Source organism: Schistocerca nitens, chromosome 3 (assembly GCF_023898315.1).
Source record: "Schistocerca nitens isolate TAMUIC-IGC-003100 chromosome 3, iqSchNite1.1, whole genome shotgun sequence".
NCBI classification, from domain to species: Eukaryota; Metazoa; Arthropoda; class Insecta; order Orthoptera; family Acrididae; genus Schistocerca; species Schistocerca nitens.
In genome coordinates, this window is record NC_064616.1 from 605,848,070 (window position 1) to 605,874,987 (window position 26,918).

A 26,918-nucleotide genomic window follows, 5' to 3' on the forward strand; every position below is an offset into this window, starting at 1 on the left:
TCGCAGTCGTTCTTTGATAACTCCCTATACCCAATTCCGCCGCCCCCATTTCTACAAAGAACTTGCGCACCGCAGCGTAGCGTGCGCTGTTTCGAAACTTCACGGGTGATTAAAACTGCGCAGGATCGGGATTAGAACCTTTCCGCTGCCAGTGCTGTAGGTCGACTGAGCTATTCAGGTATGACTGAAGGTCCGTATTCAGGGAAATCTGTCAGTCAGTCAGTCTCCCCCTACTTTCCAGACTCACAGTAGGAAACCTTGCATATTCCGCTGCAAGAGGCAAGCCATGGATAAGCCATGGATAAGCCATTTGTCCGCAATATTCTTTCTTGCCGAAAAGGTATTCCAGTATAGCATACAGTTCAGCTTCCGTAAAGTTTGGAAAGTAGGATGAAGATTCTTGCAGAATTGCAGCAGTGAAGAGAGATCCTCAGTTGTGACTTGTTAGCTGAGTTGGTAAGGCCATTACCCCTGTATAGAAAGGTTCGGGGATTGAGTTCCAACGTTTACACAGTTTTAAACTCTCAGTAACCTACGATTGCAGTTATTAATTAACTTCTATGTTGTTGAGTGTAGGCGGAGGAACACGTTTGTATTTCCAGATGCTGTTTCGAGTGTTTCAGTTAACTCCTGAACTTAGAGTCGTATGAGAATAGGTGCAGATCCAGGGTTCTGTTCTCGGGGTGTTCATATTTTACTGTTACTGTAGAAGTCTCTCTCTCTCTCTCTCTCTCTCTATCTATCTATCTATCTATCTGTCTATCTATCTACCTATCTATCTCTCACTACCCCTCGCTCCCCAACCACATGTAACAACCCATCACTCACACTTTTAAAGTGTCACTGATGTGTATGATTTTATTAAAGGCAAAAAATGTTTAAAATACTAGTAAACTGATTAGTTACCAATATTTAATGTAATAATAAGTTGTTCACATTAATGAATAGTATATACTTTAACATAGTGTCTCAAAAATTGCAATTCAGAAAAATATAGCCATTGAAAAGTATACCATACACGCGCTAACTTATCATGTAGGAAAGAGTGTTCTACCTTTGACACTTTTCAGATTTTGCCTCTTGCCAGCTGTCTAATGGAAGATTCATATATTTTCTTATTCTATTTTTAAATGATGGTCTTCACTTTTAATGCCCAGCAGTCTTTTTCTGAAATAGCAAAAAATTACTCCGGAAAATTAAAGTTTTTCCAAATGTCAAAACATATTCCAAGATACAATATCGTCATGTACCTAGGAATAAATATTTTAAAGAAATTTAAAAGCCTTGAAATCGAGCAAAACTTGTCAGTACTGTATGTAGTCGTCTATCTGTTACATTATCACTCTACTACACACCAATAATCAGTAAGTGAAATAAAATTTAATAGAAATGTTATCATATACCAGTTACAAGTTAAATTCTTTTTCAGACTAAATCTATTGGAAACTAAGACAAATTTCCGTTTTCAATACAGGTAAAACTGTTAAGACTCAAACAAAACGAAATGAATGTGCAAATATCCCACGTTCTGTTTCAAAGGACAAGATGAGTTTTACTTGCCATAAAATTCTCTACCTGAAGCCGGCCGCGGTGGTCTAGCGGTTCTAGGCGCTCAGTCCGGAACCGCGCGACTGCTACGGTCGCAGGTTCGAATCCTGCCTCGGGCATGGATGTGTGTGGTGTCCTTAGGTTAGTTAGGTTTAAGTAGTTCTAAGTTCTAGGGGACTGATGACCACAGATGTTAAGTCCCATAGTGCTCAGAGCCATTTTAACCATTTTTTCTCTACCTGAAGAGTTAACAATATAGTCCAAATAGCTTTAATGTATTACACAGCAGTTAAATGGGTGGAACTCGACATATCTGAATATGCTGCACAGAACACAACCTCACGTCCAGCAACAACAAAACTGTATAAAATGACGGCAGCAGGTTATTGTGATCTCTAGTCCGCATGCCTTGATGTGCTTTTAAAGTAAGTCACTAGACTGAAGTACCTACCACAAAAACATCACGTGTTCCTAGGCACCATATCCTCGTGCTACAGCACTCTCCCCTGCATAAATCTCGCAGTTAATGTAAGAACCATAGTAGCAATAAACTCTCTCTACTTTGGGAATACAATTTATAAAATATAAAACCAAAGTGTGCACTCACAATTATCAATATGGTTGTGAACACTGGTCTGCAAAGATTGTTTAAATGAGGAGAATGAAGTTTCTTTCAGTCGTTTCCGTCACGTTCAGCAAGTCAGAGTATCTGTTTTTCTATTTCTAAGGGGAGGGTCTTTCCGTTTCTGTCTTCCTTCGCCCAATCCACTTCCTGTGGTTTGCCGTTTGTACTTGTGGATTTAGGACTGTGCTAGATTTGTTGTTAATAGTAGGTATGATTGGAAATTCCTGGAAGATTAAAACTGTGTGCCGGACCGAGACTCGAACTCGGGACCTTTGCCTTCAGCGGGCAAAGTATGTACATATTTACCTGGCTGGAATGTTACCGGTCGAGCTGCAAGCCCATCCACTTGGGCAGGCCTTGTCGCGACCTTAACAATATTTTAGTCACATGTCGTATCATAAGGAGAAAAAACGATTGAGCGGGGCTCACCCGTCGAGCAAGCCTGCATACACGGAGACACGGAAAGGCAAACAGGATATTTGTAAAAGGTAAAGCGTTTAGACACTAGAAACGAGCTATCTCTTGGAGGTCGGTCAATGCTCCAGCATGAAAGTAACGCTTGTCACCTCACCAAGCAAGTAGAACTCGAAATATTTGCTAATGGTCCACAAAACACAGCCTCATGTCTAACAATAACAAAAACTGTAGAAAACTACGGAAAGTGCTTATGGCGGGCTCCAGTCCGCATTCCTTCGTGCGCCTCGTGCGCTTGTAATTGGAGGCCAAACCAGTGACAGGTAAAAGCCAGAGCTGGATATGGCATGTTAAACGAGAACTAAGGCGATCACGAGCAGGTGGACTGTTCCACAAAGATAATGAAGAAGGTCGTGTGCAATCAGATCCGAGTGGGGGCCAATTAAGAATTGTATAAAGGAACAGCCATGAGCAGTAGGACTATCAGTATCAAGTATCCAGTATCCAGTGAGCACCCAGCCTGCATCAAGATCTCATTGGACAGTGACGCCTAGCAGCAGGTACTGATGGAACTTTAGAAACTTCGACTATGACAAAACTGTTAAACTCTCCGGTGGGCACAACTAACTGTTAAATACGTAGCGCTTTTCGTTTTCATTGGAATAGCATTCAACAGAGACAGCTGGTTTCTGTGTTGAGCAATCGGTTGTAACAGAAACAAGTCACCGATTAATACTTGTCTTCTGTTAGTAAGGCCAAGGGCCAATTACTGACGAAGATGTTTGGTTTGTGGGGCGCTCAACTGCGCGGTCATCAGCGCCCCTACAAAGTTCCAATCTTTACCCAGTCAAATCTAGCCAGTTTCACGAATGATGATGAAATGATGAGGACAGCACAATCACCCAGTCCCCAGCAAAGAAATCCCCAACCCGGCCGGTAATCGAACCCGGGACCCAGTGATCCAGAGAGAGCTACGCTAGCCACTAGATCACGAGCTGCGGACAGGGCCAATTACTGATTAGTCAGGTCAAGTGATCAGAGAATCAGTAGTTCACAGAACGAGTGACAGTAACAGTACTCGTCTCTCATAGAAACTGTAGCTGGTGTGTAAGAAGATTAGGCTCCTAAATAGGGGTTCCGACTGAATCTACAGGAAACTATTTGACTCTAAATAAGTAGTTAGGCGGACATCTCACATGTCAATGCGTTCAGAGATAAGTAAATCTGTTGAAAGAAGGTCAAAACTTGCTCCACGAACCTACTATGCTGTCTTAGTAGGAGGAGAGGTGACACTCCTACGTGGCGCGTCCCAGGTGGCGGATAGGGAAGTCCTCACTAGCGGACTTCAGTGAAATAAAATAGCTCTCGCGGACCAAACACACCCTCTCCGGTTAACAACCGTAGTTGTAAATCGGAGCTTGCTCCAACTAAGGTTGACAACCTTCGAAAGTCAAAAATGGAAAGGTTTTTTAGGAAAAAAATTCCACCGTCCTACTCAAAAAGGCAGGAAAAGGCTACATCGGATTCGGTGGGTAGTCAACTAGAAGACAGCAACGAATCGGAGCGTTTGCAACCATCCAAATGCACACTAAAACACAAAAAGAAGATTAAACATGAGCAAATAAATAATATAGCAACACACAACATAAACTCACTACTTCAGACCGGAAAACTCAAGGAGCTCACAAATGAACTAAATAAACAAAAAATTGTAATAACAGGGATCCAAGAAATGAGAAACACCACAGAGGACCCATTCGAATCACAAGGATACAGAATTTGTAATGGGAAACCAGGACCGAGGACAATGAAACAATGTCCTCAGTTTGGAACAGGGTTTTTAGTAAACATAAAAATAATAGATTCAGTAACGGATTTCCAAGCAGTATCACCAAGAATTACGACTCTAAGCTTTAAAATAATGAATAAAACCTATACAATAATAAATGCTCATGCCCCAACAAATGAAAAAAATTGTCTAACAAAAACAAAGGAAGAGACAGATAAATTTTGGGACCTTCTAGAACAAACTGTGAACTTAGTAAATAAAAAGAATGTAAAAATCTTATTTGGAGATTTCAATGCTCAGTTGGGAAAAGAAAGCAAATATAAAGATATAATTGGAAAATGGAGTCCAAATAAAATTACGAACAAAAACGGTCAAAGACTTGTAGAACTCTGCAGAGAACACAAAATTATATCTAAATCAACATACTTTAAGAGGAAGCCAAGTAAACTTAAAACATGGAAACATCCAGACTGGAGGAAGGGCGAGTGGCAGCTAGACTATGTCTGTATGGACAAAAATTTTCATAAGGAGATTCACAATGTTAAAGTACTGAGATGAGTAGACACAAGCTCAGACCATTATATGGTTAAAATTAAAATCAAATTCACTCCGTTAAAGAAGAGGACCGGAAAAATTAATAGAATAAAAAGGAGGTTTGACGCACATCAGCTAATTAAAAATAATAAGTACCAACAAATAACACAAACCATCAAATTAACAGATGATCTAGAACAACTAGTGCCTAATCTTAAAAAAGCAGAAAATCTAGCTCCCTTGAACCCACGAAGGAAACATTCATGGTGGACATAAGAATGTGACAAATTCCATGAAGATAGACACCAAGCATGGTTAAAGTTTCAAACACATAAAACTGAAGAAAATGCCATCAACCTAAAAAATGAAAGAAAAAAATTCACTCAAAATATTAGAAGAATGAAGAGAGGATTTCATAAAGATATTATAAACTCTATAGAAGGTAATTATCATAAAACAACTACAACAATATGAGGCCCCTACACTAATACTGAAAGATGAAGATGGAAGAATGACACACAGTAACAAGAAAAATGCAGAAATCATGGCAAAAGCTTTTAACAAATTTCTGAATTGCGAGGAACCCAAAGAACCCTTACAAATCAACATAAACACCCCAATAAAAACCAAACCTAACAAGCTATACCCTCCAACTTTCCAAGAAGTAGAAAAAATTCTTAAAGAATAAAAAAATTATAAGGCATGTGGAGAAGATCAGGTTTTTGTTGAAATGTGAAAATATGCAAGTGACACAGTCAAGATCTCCTTACACATGACTCAACAAAAATTTGGGTAACAGAACGATTTCCCGAACATTGGACCACAGCCATCATCCATCCACTACACAACAAGTGAGATAAGAGCAACCCAGACAACTAGAGAGGAATCTCTCTCCTATATTGCACATACAAAATTCCATCCAAGATCCTATATCAAAGAATGAAGGAGCAATTAGAACAGGAGTTAGGGGAATATCAGGGAGGTTTCAGATCATGGAGAAGCTGTGCAGAGCAGATAATTAGTTTAAAATTGATTATGGCATACTAAAAGAAACGGAACAAACCTCTGGCAATAACATTTGTAGATTTTAAGAAGGCATATGACTGTCTCCACAGACCTTCAGTATTAAAAATTTTAAGAAATCTAGGACTCCATCCAAAACTAATTAAAATTATACAACTCGCTCTAACCAACACCAAATCAAAAGTGAAGTTTAGAGGAGAAATTTCGGAACCATTCCTCATAAAAACAGGCTTAAGACAAGGTGACTGCCGATCACCATTACTATTCAACTGTGCACTGGAATACATAATGAGAGAATGGTAAAAGGACAATCCAAAGAGGATAAGAATTGGAAGTGCAAAAGATGATATTAGCTTAAACTGCTTGGGATTCGCTGATGATCTTGCTCTCCTAGCCAACACCGTTCAAGAAGCCAGGCAACAAGTGAAATCACTACAAGAAATAGCAGAGAAAGTAGGCCTTAGAATATCATTTGAAAAAGCGGAGATTTTGCTAACTGATCCACCATTTGCAAACAAAATTACAATAGGAGAACAGGAAATCAAAATTGTTGATAAATTTAAATATTTAGGCGAAGTAATAACATACAATCTAAATGAGAAGCCATCGTGGCAGAATAGAATAAAAAACTGAACTACGCAAATTACATTACCAAAACTACATACAACAAAAAAAGCCTATCTATAGATGCAAAATTAAAACACTATAAAACAGTTACACAACCAGAAATAACGTATGCAGCTGAAACTATCTTCAAAACAACTAATACAGCAAAAATTGACAGAATACTAAAAATAGAAAGAAGAATAATTAGGACATGTATAAATAAACAGTATAAAATAAATGGACATTGGAGAATAGCATCAAATGAAACAGTATATAAGAAAATAGAACCAGTCATGAGCACAATCAGGAAGAAACGCATCTCATTCTTTGGACATCTGATGAGAACTCCAGAAAACAGAATTAGTAAAAAAATAATACAAAAATTGTGCAATAGCAAGAGCGACATTAAATGGATCACAGAAATTAAGGAAGATATAAAAGAACTTCAAATTACAGTAGATGACCTAAAAAACAAGACAGAGAAAACCAGAATACTGCAAGGCCCGCAAACCAGACTACAAATGAAAATCAGTAAAAGGAGTACAGGAAGAGTGGTCTCAGATGAAGAAATAAAGAAAATATCTGAAAGAATGAAGAAATATTGGGCAGACAGAAGAGCAAAACACCTTTCATATAAGAATAGACTCTAATAATTATATTACCTAAATATCATATTAAGGTATTGTTGAACCAAATTGTATCCCTGTGTAACTACTTGTTTAGAACTTTGTATTTTTCACTAGAGTGGTCCAATGAAGGCCATAAAATAAATAATAAAAAAAATAATAAAAAACAATAACTTGCTACTTCGGCAGACAAAACGAACTCCTTGTCACCAGTCGCGCCAACCGCTGTGGAAGAGCGATTCTAGGCGCTTCAGTCCGGAACCGCGCTGCTGCTACCGTTGCAGGTTCGAATCTTGCCTCGGGCATGGATGTGTGTGATGTCCTTATGTTAGTTAGGTTTAAGTAATTCTAAGTCTAGGGGACTGATAACCTCAGATGTTAAGTCCCATTGTGCTTAGAGCCATTTGAACCATTTTTCATCAGTCGCCAACACAATCTTAATCAGCCTAGGAGGTTCTACTCCTTCTCATGTTGATTCGAGTAATTACAACAACACCACAAACTCTCACTGACGTCAACATCCCGATTGTGGCACGTAGGCCACATCGACTTTATATTGGTGGACTGGACCGGCGCCAGGACACGACAGCCCTGAGCAACCAACAGAAACGTATCCTGTGTTACAAGTAACTTGTAATTTCTAGAATTTCTTGCTGTTTGCGCGGCTCTTTAGTTTAGATGCTACTTTACTCTCTAAAAATTAAGAGTTAAATTTGGAAATTTATATTTGAAAAATAGAAGAACCTCCCTTCCTGCATACACATCTGTCTGTGAGACACCAAGGAGTCTTACAGTTATACCTCCGAGCACAATGGCCCCTTTCCACACGTTGTATGAGAGTTATGTCTTACGTGTATCAGTTGAGTGTAGGTGACTGTAACTGATGTGCGTGTAATGCAGTGTCGTGCTTGAATTATATGATGATGAGAGAAATGAGGGGGGAAAACCTGTGCCGGCACACAGCCTGCCCCTCTCGAATAGCACAAGGAGGGCCGCCGAAGGCAACTTCTCCATCCGGCGGACAGGTTACCATCCACAATGTCACGTGCCTTCGCTTCACGAGACACTGCGGAGATGTTTGGAGTGTAATCCAGGATAATGGCCCAACGTTTGATAACCGGGAACTATACGCCACCACGTCTCCTCCTCTTGGCAATCACATACAGGCGATGAAACTTTCTTCCATCGACAGGATTCGAACCGGCTACTTCTGAGTCGAGCATACCAGCACACTTCATGACTCGACAAATCTGTGCTGCGGTTCACCGTCATCGGAATAAAAATAAACAAATTTCTGAGGCAATTAAGAGTAACATCTTCCAGTTTTGTTGTCCTACGATCCACAGTTGCGAGTAATATTGTTTTGAAAATTATCACGTTAGATCAGTCTGACTATAGCTTAACAAAACGAAATTTTCGTCTCATACGCGTTTCGCTTTTAAGGTTTTAAAGCATCATCAGTGACAAATTTTGGATCGAAAACGTAACATGAAATAAATGAGTGTTATGCAGGGAATTATTAAACAGATGCTGCTTGGTCTTTTATTTTTGTATATAAGCTTATTTCGGCTTTATTGCCATAATTAGTACATCTGCAAACAATCACGTTTATTTATGTTTTACATAATGTATAGTTTATAAACAAATAAAAATTGAAATATAACAAAAAATATAATAAAATAATATTATATATACATAATAAATAATATAATAAAAGTATAATAGAAAATGTATTACAATAAAAATATAATGAATAAAACATATACATGCAGCATCAAATCATCGGCCAACTTTGAAACGTTAGTGGAAAAGAAAATGTCACATCCAAGAACTGCAGACAGCAGCAGTAGTTTACTCAAAGTTGACAAACGTCCGTTTACAACATCATAGCCTGAGTACAACATCCAATGTAAAAAAAAAGACCTTTATAAATGATATGTAATGATATGTTATGTGAAATATAAATAAATGCGATTGCTTGCAGATGTACTGATGAAGGCAATAAAGCCAAAATAAGCTTATATATAAAAACAAAAATCAAGAAGCACACTGTTCAATAATGCTCTGCATAATACCCTATTGTGACATATATGCTGCAGGTCCTATTATAAAGAAACTTAAATGGGTGTTTTTTCCTAGTGCTATTCAAATTAAATACCGAATGGCAGTAAGCTGAAGAACAGCTCTAAAATCGACTCAAGAACACTTGCAGAGCAGCATCTGCCAAATCTTCCGCTGGTGATGCTATCAGCTAATGAAGGCGAAACGCATATGGCACAGAAAATTCGTTTTATTCAGCTATAATTAGAGAGACTGAAAGTGATGCTCATCAACATCAAATGAAGAGCAGCTCGCGAATATTCTCATGCAGAATTATTTTACCGACTCATGTCGTTCTTAGCCTTAAAGTTATTAGTTGTCGTGAGTATTGAGGGAATGAAATTACCATCGACTTAACAAACGGAGCTATCGCAGAGCCCAGGCGGCTAAACATGGCTGCAAAGCCGAGGCCGGCATTGCGCACCACAGTGGGCAGCAGCTCTCCGGAGTAGAGGTACACCGTCGTGAACGACACTGCCATCGACGTGATGGCCACACCTGACAGGCTCAACCTCGGCCAGTCGTACGCGTAAGATCCTGTGGATTATATCAAAATCAAGTAAATCAAAAATCATAATCAATTTACCTCGAAGATTTACATCAACTAACAAAGTCTTTTTTTGTTATTTGTTCAAGATAAACTCGATAAAATAAATTCGCGTCACTATTTTTCTGACAACGGAAGATAGGTCTCTATAGAGGTCTGCGCCCATGATGCTCTTATACGAAAGTTGCCTCTCTAGACAGCACTTTATTTTTTCAAATGGATAACGCATTTCGTCAGACTACCATCGTCAAATTCCAAACCTGCTAGGTAATCGGTGTAAATATGTTGCCATGAAGCAGGCAGTTAAACGTGATTTTGCTAAGAGAATTGTGAACTTAACTAATATCCATTAACTGCAGCAGAGACATGACTTTTAAATAAAGGTCTTAAGCTCAATCTTATTCCACTCTTTGGCTCTAAAGCTGTTATAACTTCTACTGCTGCGGTCAAAACTGTATGTGATGTAGCATCACTTAATAGGCGTCAACAGGCTGAGGTCGCGGTCGGCGTCAATAAAGCCCTCTCTATGAGGAGAAAGAGAACAAGAGTAGACTTAGCTAATTTAAGTACTGTTAAACTTCTCAATAAGGAACTTGTTTTGCGTGAACTTCCTGTAACTAAGGCTAATAAAGGTAATACAGCTGTGATGAATCTTGATCACAAGTATAAACTAAGAAGTTCTTCAGGACAATGAAGTTAAAGAAGCGAAAAAGGACCCTTTGCATCAGTTTCACCGCGACGCAAAGAAAAAGGTAGCGGATAGTGTGTTCTTACGTACGTTTTCTGAAAACTGTCTTGATCAGCTAGTTCATCAGTCCACACGCAATGGAAATATCTTAGATCTTGTAGCTACAATTCTGCCGGACCTTATCGTCAGCGTCAGTAAAGAAACGGGGATTAGAGATCATTATGTCATTAAAGCAACTATGGCTACGAAGTCTAGGGCAGTGTTTATGCCAGAAAGGGCAAATAAGCAATTGTTAGCATCCCACTTAGACAGCGAACTGACATAACTTAGTTCCAGTAAGATGGACGTAGAGGAATTATGGACAAAGTTTAAGCCGATTGTAAATCGTAATCTGGAGAATTGTGAACTTAGTAAGTGGATTAACGACGGAAAAGACCCACCACGATTCACTAACGAGGTTTGGAAAATGCTGAGAAAGCAATGAGCGTTGCACTCTCGATTTAAAAAAGAACGCACAAATGACGACAAGCCAAGGTTAGTGGAGGTTCGTGCGTCTGTGAAAAGATCTATCGATGAAGTACACAACAACTACCACCGTCATACCTTAGCAAAAGATCTGGCAGAGAACCCGATAAAATTCGGGTTTTCTGTAAAATCGCTAAGTGGATCTAAGGCTTCCATCCAGTCACTTGTTGACCAGTCTGGCGTGTGGCAGTTGAAGAGAGCAAACCGAAAGCCGATGGTTTAAATTCACGTCTAAGAAACCGCTCGTGCACGAGAATCGTACAACATACCATCGTTTGACCTTCGAACTTACTCCCGTATGGACTACCCAGCAATAAGCATCCCTGGAGTAGAGAAATTATTGAAAGAGTTGAAAACAAATAAGTCACCAAGTCTGAAAAATGGTTCAAATGGCTCTGAGCACTATGGGACTCAACTGCTGAAGTCATTAGTCCCCTAGAACTTAGAACTAGTTAAACCTAACTAACCTAAGGACATCACAAACATCCATGCCCGAGGCAGGATTCGAACCTGCGACCGTAGCGGTCTTGCGGTTCCAGACTGCAGCGCCTTTAACCGCACGGCCACTTCGGTCGGCACCAAGTCTGAATGGAATCCTAATTCGCTTTTACAAAGACTACTCTACGGTAGTAGAGTAGCTTGCATTTATCACGAATCTCCCGCCCAGCGCAAAGACCCAACCGACTGAAAAAAGCGCAGGTGACTCCTGGATATCAGAAGGGTAAAAGAACGGACCTGCAAAATTATAGACCAATATCCCTAACATCGATTACCTGCAAATCCTTTAACACATTGTCAGTTCGACTATACATATTCTTGAGACCGAAAATCTTATGTCCAGTAATTGGCACGGTTCTAGAAAGTATCGCTCGTGTGAAACTCAGTTTTCCCTTATTCTCACATGATATACTGCGAACTATGGATCAAGGGCAACAGGCATATTCCATATTTCCAGATTTCCGGACAGCGTTTGTCACGGTGTCCCATTGCAGGCTGTTACAGAAGGTAGGAGCATATGGAATAGGTATACAGATATGTGAGTGGCTCGAAGACTTATAAAAACCCAATATGTTGTCCTCGACGGCGAGTGTTCATCAGAGACAAGGGTGTTGTCAGGAGTGCCCAAGGGAAGTGTAATAGGACTGCTATTATTCTCTATATACATAAAAGATTTGGCAGACTGAGTGGGCAGCAATCTGCGGTTGTTTGCGGGTGATGCTGTGGTGTACGGTCAGGTGTCGAAGTTGAGTGACTGTAGGAGAATACAAGATAACTTAGACGAAATTTCTAGTTGGTGTAAGGAAGGGCAGCTAGTTCTGAATGTAGAAAAATGTTAAGTTAACGCGGATGAGTAGGAGAAACAAACCTTTAATGTTCGGATACAGCATTAGTAGTTCCGTGCTTGACACAGTCACGTCATTTAAATATCTGGGCGTAACATTGCATATCGACATGATATGGAACGAGCATGTGAGGGTTTTGGTAGGGAAGGCAAATGGTTGACTTCGGTTTATTGGGAGAATTCTAGGAAAGAGTGGTTCATCTGCAAAGGAGGCCGCATATAGGACGCTGGTGCGACCTATTCTTGAGCACTGCTCAAGTGTTTTGGGTCCGTATCATGTCGGATTACAGGAAGACATCGAAGCAATTCAGAGCCGGGCTGCTAGATTTGTTACTGCTAGGTTCGAACAACACATAAGTGTTACGAAGAAGCTTCGGGAACTCAAGTGGGAATCCCTGGAGGAAAGCGACATTCTTTTCGAGGAACACTATTGAGAAAATTTAAGAGAACCGGCATTTGAAGATGACTGCAGAACGATTCTACTATCTGCAACACACACTGCGCGTAAGGACCACGAAGATAAGACATGCGAAATTAGGGCTCATACAGAGGCATACAGATACTCGTTTTTCCCTAGTTCTATTTGCGAGTGGAGCAGGAAAGGAAATGACTAGTTTGGTACTGGGTACACTCCGCCACGCGCCGTACGGTGGATTGCGGAATATCTGTGTAGATGTAGATGTAGAATGAGAGGGGAAAAAGAAAGTTAAGCATGACGAACACATCTTTACCAGCTTTTAGATGCCAGGTTAAGTTACATATACCCGATCAACCAATTACACCAAATGATAATGATTGTTCTTGCCCCAATACAAAATCAACAAACTGATGATGCATGTTTGCCGAAACGCGTTATCCGTTTGAAGTATACCACTCCTGGTATACAATGATATCACAGTACGCCAGCACGCCACCAGTAGATCTCAAACAAAATTGTGCAGTGGAGTATTGTGAGGTAGTTTGTTTTGTACATCTGAAGAGGAGCAATGCCGCAACAGCCCATGCTGAGCGGGTGGAAATGAGTAACAACAACGCATCATGATATGACACAAGAGGTTAGATGTAAAAGCTCCCAAAGCGGGCAAACAATTCTAGCTGAGGAAGAACATAGTATCAGATCATCTCTTTTCGATGAACTGGGGATTCCGAGAGTAATGGAGACCCTGGTAGTCGCATACCGGCGTATCGCAATCGAAGCGATAGTGGAAAATGCGAAAATCAGTCATGGAACAGTTTCTAACATCTTGGACGACTTTTTGTACCTGACGGAAGTCACCAACCCCTGGGTTCCGCGACTGCTCGCACCCATTCAAAAAGCCCCGCCGAACCGAGCAAACAGCAGAAAGTTGCAGCTGTGTCGATCCAACCTAGACGACGTCTTCACCAGCCTAATAACCAAGGACAAGAGCTGGGTGTATCATTGTGCCCCGACTCAAAGGAGCAAAGGAGGCAATAGAAACAACAGGAGGGGCTATTCATTGGTAGCAGGTGAAGTGTTACTTCACTAATATTTTTATCTTGCAGCACTTAAAAAACGTTTGTCCCGGTTTTTACTGCAAACTTGTTTCCCTGTTTTGTACTGCGCGGAACTCTCTTGTACCAGCAAGCGTGCGATTCAGACCAAGTGAATTAAAAAATGGTTCAAATGGCTCTGAGCACTATGGGACTTCTAAGGTCATCAGTCCCCTAGAACTTAGAACTACTTAAACCTAACTAACCTAAGGACATCACACACGTCCATGCCCGAGGCAGGATTCGAACCTGCGACGCAGCGGTCGCCGGCCGGTGTGGCCGAGCGGTTCTAGGCGCTTCAGTCTGGAACCGCGCGACCGCTACGGTCGCAGGTTCGAATCCTGCCTCGGGCATGGATGTGTGTGATGTCCTTAGGTTAGTTAGGTTTAAGTGACTGATGACCTCAAACGTTAAGTCCCATGGTACTCAGAGCCATTTGACCCATTTGAGCCGAACCGTAGCGGTCGCGCGGTTTCAGACTGTAGCGCCTAGAACCGCTCGGCCGCCTCGGCCGGCCAAGTGAATGAAAGTAGGCCTCATCTTTTTCGCAGCTCAGCCTCAAGGGCAGAGCCACTGGCCGAGCGTAGCTGTACGGTTACTACAGCTGTTTGCTATACTGTTTGAGTTTGTCTGTAGAGGGAGTATGCGGTGAAGTAGATGGAAATTTTATCCCCGGCTGCTTCCAGCTCCAGGCGGCAGACCGTTAAAGCATTGGTTGTTGTGTGCATGGAGCACGCCTCCATCTATAATGCGTTTAGTGTTCTGTCATTTAAATATGAATCTTGCTTATGATATAGTGTGTATTTTATTAAAAACGCCATTTTCACGTTGTATCGAGCCTCGTATTAAGAAATTTTGGATAACGTTTTGATGGAAATGGATGAGAGATTTCGTAACTGTGAAAAAATTTAGGTTGTTTGCCTTGCCAACACCACAAAATATGAGGAACATAACATATGTCTTACTTCTAGTGCACTTGAAAACTTACAAACTTTAATTGAATCCGTATTCTCAAAGAGACAATGCCTAAGAAACAAACTCTCTGTTTTGTATGCTGATGAAACGTACAGAAAGATTTCCACCAGAAAGGTGTTAGAAATGCTTTGTAAGAATAAGGACATTTTTACGGATACTTATAAACTGTTCTCCCTCTTTCTGACCATCTCTTCTACTACGGTACAGCATCTGTGGAACGAAGCTTTTCTTGCCTGAAGCATATAAAAATATGCCTGAGGAACGCAATTTCAAAAGAGAGACTTTTTTCCTTAGCGATTATTTCAGTCCAGAAAGAACTTATAGTGCAATTAATAAAAGCACAGCCATTTTATGAACACATCACCGACAAGTTTGTAGCTTAAAAGGACCGAAGGATTGATTTGGGCCGGCCGTGCGACCGAGCGGTTCTAGGCGCTTCAGTCCGCAACGGCGCTGCTGCTACGGTCGCAGGTTCGAATCCTGCCTCGGGCATAGATGTGTGTACTGTGCTCAGGTTAGTTAGGTTTAAGCATTTCTAAGTCTAGGGGACTGATGTCCTCAGATGTTGAGTCCCATAGTGCTCAGAGCCATTTGAACCATTTGATCCGTGCCCGATGGAGGTAGTCCTGAGGATCCCCGATTGGATTTAAATCCTGGGCGTTTGGTGGCCAAGGGAGCACAGTAAAATCATCCTGGTGCTATTCGAACCATGTGCGTACACTATGAGCTGTGTAACATATTGCATTGTCCTGCTGGTAGATGTCATCGTGCCGAGGACAAACAAGCCGCATGTAGATGTGGACAAGGTTCACAAGGACAGATGCATACTTATGTTGGTCCACTGCGCGTTCCAGAATAACGAAATCACCCAAGGAATGCCACGAAAGCATTCCTCAGATCATAACGCTGCTTCCTCTGGCCTGGCCCTTCTGACGATTGTTGCAGGATGTTTGCTTTCAGTCCGATGGAATATAAAACGCAATTCATCTGAAAAGGCCACCTGTCGCCACTCAGTGAACGTCCAGCTACCATACTGGCGTCCAAACTCCAGCCTTCGACGCCGATGAAGAGCAGTCAGCATGGATGCATCAAGAGCCGCCTGTTGCGGAGGCCCGAACACAACAATGTTCGCTGAGCTTTCGTTGAGGAGACACTGTTGGTAGCCCCTTGCTTCATCTCGGCGAACAATTTCTCAACAGTTAGTTTAAGTCTATTCGCTCATACGCATCCCCGTAGCCGCCATTAACCCACGTCTCCTATATCCTATGGTACACCGAGTTGCCGCCGGTTTTCGATGGCGCCTACTTGCCATCCACGGCATACCTTAACCACGGCGGCACACGAATTGTTTACAAATTTAATCGTTTCGGAAATGCTTCCACCCTTGGCCCGAGAACCAATGATGATGCCCTATTAGGCGTCAGATAAATTGCTCTGTTTCCGCATTACGACAACAGCTGCACTGTTTTCCGCGTCCCCCCGACATGCTTTATATACCCTCCACTGCTAGTGCTGCCATCTGTTGTCTGTGAGTGATTATTCCACGTTGACATCGAAGATAGGCGGTGGTCACATTAATGTAACGACGTGCATATTCCACTGAAAGGCGCATATGTGGAGAAGGACTAACAACAACACCAAGTTTCATGGTCGCAGCTTAGTTTTTCAAGATGGCAAAACTTTATGACTACCTCTCATATAAATAACTGAAATCCAGTGAAATAAGTAATATGTGAGATATGTTATTAACAAAAACTATACTGGAAAGTGGTCTCTGAATGAAACCGGTCGTACAAATAAAAATAACTTATTCGATAGATTCACGTGTTACAATATGTCATTTCTATTAAATAACTGCACCTCACAGAAACGAATATTTCGCTTTTTTCACGCCTTTTTACTTTAATACAACTAGTGCGCTGGTGTTCAACAGACACGACAATGCCTCAGCTCATTCTGCACAAGACACAGTCACACAACCTACTTCTTCGGGCTATTGGTTTTTGTCCTTACTCCTTGTATTCTCATGAGGTGATGCTGGAAGAATCTGTTCAGAGACTTGCATTGTCCATCGTTTGCACCATCTATTAGGAAAAAGCCCACATATTCGGTTTAATACCTAAGACATTTTTATTAATGCGGCGGCTATATAATGTCTGTCCTTCAACTTCATCTTCAGGTATTCGATGGAGAACTATACAATAAACACACCCAATTATATCGCCAGCTCAGCTCCAAAATAAGACAGAGTTGCACATCACCTGCCTGCCGTCGCATTAGATAGAAACTGCACCCAATTGGCCATTCTGTAGATACAGTCCCTGAAATTTCCAATGGAAAACTCATGCCCTGATCCAAAAAGACTTCTCCATAAATCAATGTTACTCATTATATTGCCTCCACTGGCACCACCCGTCAAACCTCCTCCAAGAAATAAACTCATTTGTCCTGTCTCGACCCGACAGAAAATACCTTAAACGATCAATCTTGCCGTGCTGGGGTGGCTTCCGGCCTTCAGCGATATGGACAGCAGTTAATTACTGTCAAACAACACCGGATATGTATCTCTGGAGAGGCCAGACTAACATATGGATCCTGAAGAGAGGCAGTAGTCTTTTCATTAGTTGCATGGTAACAGTCTGGATGAATGACTGGCCTGGCCTCGTACCAGTAGCCAAGATGCCCTTTCTATGTTAGTATTACAAACGGTTGAAAGCAAGGGGAAACTACTGGAGTTATATTTCCAGAGTAAATACAAGCTCTACTGTATAGCTTAATGTGATAGCATCCTCTTGGACAAAATATTTCTGAGGTAAAACAGGTGGAGGGGGCATTACTCAGGAAGTTCTAGTCATCAGAAAAAACTAATCTGACGTTCTACGGGATGAGGGTGGAACATTATATTCCTTAATCGGGTACGTAGGTTAGAGAAATTTAAAAAATTAATGGTTAAGCTGTAGTTAGATTTAGTGGGAATTAGTGAAGTGGAGTGGCACGAACAGCAGGACATCTAATCAGGTAAGTACAGGGTTATCAATACAGAATCAAATGCGGGTAATGTAGGTGTAGATCCGATAATGAATAATCAAATAGGATTACTGATGAACTAATGTAAACAGTGTGGAGAACGTTGTATCATAGCCAAGACAGACGCAAAATCAAGTCCCATGTGAAATAGTACAAGTTTCTATGCCTTCTACTCTGCAGATGATGAAGAGATTGAAATAATGTATGATGATATAAAAGAAATCATTCAGATAGTTAAGGGAGACGTAAGTTTATGACGGGGGACCATAACTCGGCAACAGAAAGAGAAGGAGAAGGAAAAATAGCAGGAGGACATGAACTGGAAGGGGGTGGGGGGTGGAGGATTAAGCGGAAGAAACTCGGTAAAATTTTGAGCAGAGCATAATTTAATCATCGCAAACACTAGTTTTAGGAATCATGAAAGAAGGCTGTAAATCTATAAGAGACCTGGGGACATTGGAGGGTTCCAAGTCGCTTGTATAATGGTAAGGCAGAGATTTCGAAACCAGATATTAAACTGTAAGATAATTCCAGGGGCAGAGTAAAACCGAGAAACTGCTGCAGAAAGGTAGAAAATAAAGGATTTGGGACATGGATAAGCTGAAAGAAACAGAGATTGTTGAGAATGTCTAAGGGAGCAGTAGGCAAACGTTGACTGAGAAAAGGGAAAATAAAACAACTGAAGACGAATTTGCATCTTTTAGAGGCTGAACAGTGAAGACACCAGAGGATCAATTAGGCTAAGAGATGAAACCCAGTAGCGATCTTTGGATAATACAAGAGGTATTAAATTCAACTGACGAAGGGAGAAGTTATTACAATCCAGCTGTCATTCTCACTTTTATGTGACTGACAGAATGTAAAAACAGGCTAAGCAAGAATGGATAGCAGAGAAATTCAAAGTTGTTGAAGCATACGTGACTATCGAAAAGATAGATGTCACCTGTAGCAAGAATAAAGACACCTTTAGAGAATACAGAAGCAGCTGTGCGAATATCAATAGGTCTGATGGCAAGCCAGTACGAAGTAAAAATTGAAGGCTGAAAGGCTGAGATAATATACAGATGGACTATGCAAAGGAAACTGAACTGATGGCAATATTAGGAAAGGGAGGAGGAAATAGATAAAGGGGAGACGGTAGTTATCACGTTGCGAGAAGAATTTGGTAGAGCTCTGAAAGAAAGTCGAAACAAGGCATCTGAAATTAACGACATTCCCTCAGAATCATGACAAAACTATTCCACATGGTATGCAACATACATCATGTGATAAGCGAAATACCGTCAAACTTCAAGATGAATATAATAACTGCAGTTTCAAAGTAGGCAGGTGGTGAGAGGTGTGAGTATTACAGGACCATCAAAGTTCCAAAATACCGACACGAAAGCTGACTCCATATAACCGACTAGAACATGCACAAAACTTCGCTGCGATGACTCACATCAGCGGTGGAGGCTCACATGGCCGCATGCTACCAGTCCTACACCATCTGCTCCGCTCCAAATCTTCCAGTGCACTCTTCCAAGGGGGTTACTTATATTTTGTCCGGTGAGTTTATGAACTCTTACTGATATACTATATTGCATCATCACTTTTGGCTCCCATGCTTCTCTGTCCAACCTCCCCTATCCGTCAACCCTCACAGCTACGACCTGAAACGTCAACAGACTAATTTGTCCAAGAGGAACGCAATGAATTGAACTAAGAGCCAGAAATCTAAATCTGCAGGTTTGTTGTATCAAACCCTACATCTGCATAGACGAAGCAACATACACCCCCCTGTGCTGAAATGACCACACTAAATAGATAGTGTGTAAACTTACCTTTCGATACAAGCAAATTTTTTTCAGAAGTGAGCAAGTAACAGTGCTAAAGCGAGTGTGGCATCTGTGGTACCGCAACAGAGTAGCATCGGGTTTATACGCTGTTGAAAACTAGACAATTGCTATTCAGAGCCTTTCTTCCACTACTGACCGGCTTTCCCTTAATGGACACCCCTCTCTTGTAGTTTCCTTTTTTCAAGTAAAAGCACACTTGGAAGGCTGTTTCCCAAACACACTGTAATCTATGTGCATGATTTAATGTAGGACATAAACCTGAATACAATGGCAATCCACAAGCTCTATGTTGCAAATTTATTGCAGATCTTTAGTTTTTATAGCTTTTGTAAACTAGAAGCGTTATTTCCTAGTAAATGTTCGAAATCATAATTTCCAGTCTCGAAATATCACATCATTTTGTTAACAGAACTTAAGAAAGAGTTAATTTTAATTTACATACTCGAATATCAAGAACGGGAAATAAATACAGACACAAGTAACAATGTGAGGTCAGTCACATAGACAAAAAAAAATTAATTTTGGTGCTTCGATTGTTTAGTCGTATTGGCATGTCCACTGTATAAGGTAGTGTAACAAATGACAACCATCAAAAATGAATAATGAATCACTGCAAGATTTTTCAACATTACTTCATATCTAATAGTTTTGTTAGATTTAGTAACGATTTCTTCACAGAGAATCAATAAATTTTACTAGTTATTACAGCTCTGTTGCGATTTAATGTTTCGTGCTTCTTCCCAAATATAAAGAAGCAAGCAAATTTTTTAACTGGAGGCTAATGAAACGTACAATTCACAGTGTGATTCATACCTTTTGGAAAAGCTGTGATTAGGAGACAACACATAATTAAAATTATCTGCCCAATCATAACACTGCGTTTTCGTCCCAGGCGAATAACAAACAGGCATAGTATTGTTCCTGGAATTCCAACAACCCCTAAAAAGAAAACAAAGAACAATAGTTATTGCAACATAATTGTCGTTATACCGAAGCTGCACAAAAGCTTAAAAATGTAAATTTTATTTTAACAATACTATCTTGCAAACTGAAAAATTTAACTGTAAGAATTGTTCTCACCTAGAAAGTAAGGCTCACTTTCTGTTTTACTATAACATACGCGAACTACAAATGAGAAAGCGAAAATATAGTCATTTTTGCTACAAATGATTTAAAATACAGTCCCTAAAACATCATCGATACATCTACAGAGAATATAGATCGTATATATTCGAAATTTAGGAAAAAATAATTAGCTGTTGCTGGCTAAAGAGAAGCTGTTAATTTTGAAGTTCCATTGATGAACGGAAAAAACAAATGCTTTGTGGCTTTTCAACAGAGAAATTGTTATTGTAATAAGTCTTGTTTCACGGTTGTCCTGATATCTTAGTTTCACACCGTTAAACACATATAGCATGTTCTCAAATCTGGTTATCAGCCAGAGAGAGTGTATGCTCGATGTCAATGAAGTCTGGAATACATGGTTTTCTATCTAAGATAAAAAAAGAGGCATACTAAATTTTAAAAAATTTTAAGAGTAGAGACAATAGGTAACGCTATAAATAAGCAATACTATCTGCTATGAGATCTTATTCTTCGCATAATTAGCCCCAAAACCATATATTACAGTTATTTGTTTTATTCTTGAAATTACGCTGTATAAGTCGCTATTAATTACGTGCTATATGCACATCTTAAAAAGGAAATTTCGAACAGGGTTGCTGACATGTGCTAGAAAAATAGAATTGAGCGTTTGTGATGTGCTAAGAGGTTTTGAGGGTGTCAACTGAGATATCATAATATTTACATATTAAAGCTGGGTGTTGTTAGGATTCAGAAACTTTTATTATACATTTTAATAATCTTTCTCCCTTAATGGCTATTTTTGGGAAAATTGTTGTTTGCTTGTATTTGTGAACATATTTTAATGTCTTAATATGCTTTATAAAATGAAAGTGTCTTTTTTCAGTCATTATTAACATCATGCAAATTTCATGTACCCTAGTACCCTAGTCCACAAATGTGTTGCAAAATTATCCATTTTGGGTAAATTCTTAACTTTCACAGTTTATTACTAAATATCACACAAACTCAAAATCACTTGTCTTCTTGTAAGCGCCATAATATGTAAAATTCATGTAGCTGAATGAAAATGAATAACATAAATCATTTCGTTGTATCACAGAGTACCGCACGTGATATGTGGCGCAGACTTTGTGCGAAGTAGAGCAGTTGGGAGTTGAGTTGAACAGAAACCAGCAGTTGAGAGTTCCAATCAGTTCTGAGACGACATGTATGAAAGTTTTCAATGGGAACACTATGAACTGTGAAGTAAGATCAAATGAATAAACAACTTGTATTACTCAGGGCGCTGTTTTTGAAGTGTAATCCTTATTTAAATTACAGTCTTATGATTTACAATATCAGTTTTGTAGTAGTTAAAAAAATCTGCCTAGAGATCTGAAGCTGCAGCTTGACGTAACGTTACCAACATCTTGAACAATAATTACATAAAGTAATGTTTTTCGAGCGATGAAGAGAAAAATAATGAAATAGCTTTGTAGTTCATTTCACAGTAATTCTTCTAAGACGATTTGTTAATCACAATTAACTCGCATTAGAAGCAACTGATGCACTCAAATAACAGTCAGTCTAGAACAACTTTGTGTAACCCCATATCCCAAATAATTTTCGTACATGACATTGGATGGAGGGGAAGCAAAGAAAGGAGATATTAAAGTCTGTAGTACATTTATTAAACACGCTAATTACTCTTTACCGCTACAGAAGAAATTTTACCTTTTTACTGTTGGTTGTTCTGAAAAAAAAACCACAACGACATAACGATTCAGTTTTGTCTTGCTCTAACTGACGATGAGAATTTGACAAGATAATGCCTTGTTTCTTACTAGAGGCAATTCGTTTCTTCCCATTTGTCGTGATTTTTATACAATAAAGAAAAAAATTATGTTTGCGTGTATGTCCCAGAAGAATATGAAGTCATATTCATATAGTAATATGCAGAATTTTAACTGACAAAATTCGAATGCCAACACTTTTGGATTCTGATAATTGGTGGAAAGGATATTACAAGAATAGTTATACAGCCACGCAATGACTAGATAGTCATTACTTTCAAATAGAGTCTTAAATTTTCGCGTAATAAGTACACACATAAGTACAAGTATTGTGATATGGCAGGAACAATTTCGAGTTAAGTAAGTTCTAATAGACAACGCTCATATTACTTTCAGATACTTGATTTGTGAACAGTGGTACAGAAATATGATGGGTGAATGTCATAATTGGGTTCAGAATTAGTTGTTAAGCAAATATGATTTTTTTCTATTACCACTGCGAGAAAATTTTGCAACTGTGCAAGCACGCACGCCACACTACACAATATGTGCTGTCATCACCGCATATGCTCATTCACTGAAACTTTTCGCAGGATCCGTAAGTCTGTTTCTCAACTAAATTAATTCTCCAACAGAAAATTTTTCCTCATTGCTAAACAATAGTTCCATACTTTGCTTTCTAGATTTGAATAACGTTAACAAGTTTTGGGATACAAAATTTAAATATGTGTTTCTTTCATATCACACAACAACAGTAAAGATTTAATAACCTATAGAGCGCTTATATTCTGAACATTTCGTAAGTCCACTCAATAACACGATACTTCACTACAGAGCTTGATGCTCTTGCCAATAGTAATGTCGGGTGGGGAGGACAGGAGGCAGACGTGGGGATCAAACGGACGTTCGGATCCCCCGATCAGACCATCAATTCGGTCAGCCTGGTTACTGCCAGGAAAGAAGGAAGATCAAGGTTTAACGCCCCGTTGGTATCTAGGTCATTCGAGACGCTGAACAAACTCGGGTCACGTATTGCCAAGGTTATTTCGACTACGCTTCAGAAGTTTCGAGGGAAGCTCTCACACATCTTCCATACAGTCCCGATCTCTCCCCATGCGATTTTCATATTTTTTGGAGCCCTGAAGAAAGACATTCGTGGCCGTCGATTTGCTTCGGACGAAGAGGTGCCCGCCTGGGTACAGCCGAGGATCCGTAGGCAACGCAAACATTTTTCCATGAAAGCATTGACGATATGCTGTCACAATGGAATGAATGTATTAACAGTTAAGGCAATACTTTTGAAATAATAAACAGTTTACTTACTTTTTTCCCGTCTGTCTCGTTTTCATTCGACAGCCTCTTATAGTTACTGAAAGGTTCAAAGAGAATTTGAGTCTCTTGTCGAATATGTACCCAAATCAAACAATTATAGATGGTGGAGGCATTAATTTACCCAAGATATCTTGATGAAAACATATCTTTAAAGTCGGTGATAGGCATGAAGCATCGTCCAAAATTGTACTAAATGTTTTCTCCGATAATTATTTTGAGAAGCTAACTCAGGAGCCCACTCGAGGTTTAAATGGATGCAGTAACATACTAGACCTCTTACAACAAACAAACATGAGCAAGTAGACAATTTCATGAGGAATGTAGCGACACGGCCGGTGGCTGTGACCGAGCGGTTCTGGCGCTTCAGTCCGGAACCGCGCTCCTGCTACGGTCGCAGGTTCGAATCCTGCCTTTGGCATGGATATGTGTGATGTCCTTGGGTTAGTTAGGTTTAAGTAGTTCTAAGTCTAGGGGACTGATGACCTCAGATGTTAAGTCCCATAGTGCTTAGAGCCATTTGAACCATTTTTTGTAGTGGCACGGAATACTGTGACATCCAAATCCACCAAATATAGACGCAGAGTGTATATGTTTAAAAAAATCACCAGATAAAAATTGGCTTGACAAATTCCTAAGAGACAGTCTCCATTATGTCCATACTAACTACACTACTGTTTGTGAAAATCGCAACACCCAGAAGCAGTGGTCTGGATCACTACGAAATCGCAGGAGGTGTAGAACGATGGAGATTAAGGTTACAGGGAGATGGCGTGCACATAATCCCAGCAGTGAACTTTTTGTGTGACCAAACAGGTCAGTGTAGCGCCACACTCAGTCGGTGCAGAGCCGTCAAACCAAGTGCAAATGTGGAAGAAAGTGCCGGTAAGCCTCGTCGACGTCAAAGGGTGCAATATGTGGATTTGAGCGAGTATCAACGGGCCAAAAGATTGGTCTCCGGGAAACGGGTCTGATGTACCGTGAAGTTGAAGTTGCGGCCTGTACAGGGCAAGATACTATGACACGCATGTGTGGATCCACTGGGTAGCAGGGGGTCGTACATAGCGACGAGCAGATACTGGACCACACAACGTGACCACAGCGTGAGATGACCGCCATGTTGTCCACATGGTCGTAAACAACAGAACAGCTTCGTCCACAGTGTTGGCTGGACATGGAAACACTGCAAAGATTGTGGATATGTCTGCTGAGCGCTGGACCGGTCGCACGGATGCTATTGCGTCGACTTCCACTGGCCAGAAACCACCAACGCCTCAGACTGCAGTGGGCAAGCGAACGCCGTCACTATCGTGCTGAATGGCAAAATTTAGTGTTTCTGGACTTACCTCACTTAATATTGTCCTACAGTGATGGCCACGTACGTGTTAGACGCTACTGTGGTGAACCCAATTGGGCAGACTGTATTGTTGAGCGGTAGAGCGCACAAACATCAAGTGTGGTGGTTATGAATGCCACTGGCTATTACATGCGATCTCGTGTCGGGCGTGTTGAGGGCGATATGAACTGCAAGTGCTACATCTGGATGGTTTTCGAACCCGAAACACTACCCACCCTGCAGGCACACGTACCATATTTTAGTAGGACGAGTCCCGACTATATGTGGAGGGGAATGTTCAAGCCTTTTTCGAAGAACAGCAGTTACCACTTCGTCCTCGGTCTGTCCGTCCGTTTAACATGTCGCCCATGGAACATGTGTGGTATTTGGTTGGTCAGCAACTGGTTTGTTCTGGTTCTCCTGCCACCACTGCCGACGCTTTGTGGACGCGCCTACCAACTGCAGCATATCCGGGCGCTCTTCGATTACATGCCACGACGCATAGAGGCTCTGACTACAGCACGTGGCGTACTCCGTGCTGAATTATCATGGTGAAAGTGCACGTACTTTTGTAATTCTAATCATTTGTCTAGTAGTGTTATATTTCGGATCTGTAGGATACATTTCATTGCAATCACATGTCTTCTTCTTGGTGTTGCAACTTTCACGAAAAGTAGTGTATGAAAGTCTACCAAATGTGATTCTAATTCAGATATGGCAATTCAGAGTTTAATACCAAGGAAATTAATAAGAGACGGAACAAATGCCCCTTGGTGCACAAAACGGGTCAGCACACAATGACATAAGCAATGAAAATGACATACTAGTTTTAAAAGAACGAAAAATCTCAAAGATTGGCGACAATTTATAGCCGCTCAGACCTTAGTTCACACTTCAGTGCGAGATGTCTTTAGTGCGAAGGGCCTTCAATAACTAATGCAACACTATTTTTCTGAAAGCAGCTTGGTTTTATTCAGTATTCCTATATACCACGTTCTTCCCCACTACACCATATTCTACTCCACTCTTTCGACTATAAAGCCCTATCTTTCAACACTATCTTCCTTCAACACGACAGCCTTACGCCACCTTACTGGGGGGGGGGGGGGGGGGGGGGGGCTGTGTGAGAGCATGATATCGCTCCACTGGTCTACGTTGGAGCCAACGACTTGCTCAATGATGGGAACAACAGAATGAAAGCAATCGATTAATTTGGTTGCTGGAAAACAATCGACTCATTCGTGCCGGCCGAAGTGGCAGAGCGGTTCTAAGCGCTACAGTCTGAAACCGCGCGACCGCTACCGTCGCAGGTTCGAATCCTGCCTCGGGCATGGATGTGTGTGATGTTCTTAGGTTAGTTAGGTTTAAGTAGTTCTAAGTTCTAGGGGACTGATGACCTCAGAAGTTAAGTCCCATAGAGCCATTTGAACCAGAGCTCAGAGCCATTTGAACCATTTGAATCAGTCGGTTGTAGTTTTACGTATTGGTTGGATTATGCATTCATTCTTTTGTGAGAAACTAGTCTGTGGGAACAGCCGAATGAAAACAATCGGTTCAGTCGGTTGGACTATTCATTCATTGTTTTGAGTGAAACGAGTCTGTGAGAGCAACCGAACGAAGACAATCGTGTCAGTCGGCTGTAGTTTTACCTGACAGTTGGATTATTATTCATTTAC

General features: G+C 40.7%; 1 protein-coding gene across 1 annotated transcript in view; it reads right to left on the reverse strand.

Moving 5' to 3' along the window:
• Positions 1 to 26,918, reverse strand: part of LOC126249677 (organic cation transporter protein-like) — a 210,546-nt gene that overhangs the window by 25,022 nt on the left and 158,606 nt on the right. The window contains exons 9-10 of the mRNA XM_049951356.1: positions 20,533 to 20,658; positions 9,612 to 9,802 (exon numbers count right to left, since the gene is read on the reverse strand). Coding sequence (XP_049807313.1) covers positions 9,612 to 9,802; positions 20,533 to 20,658 — 317 coding nt within the window. The remainder of the gene's footprint in view (positions 1 to 9,611; positions 9,803 to 20,532; positions 20,659 to 26,918) is intronic.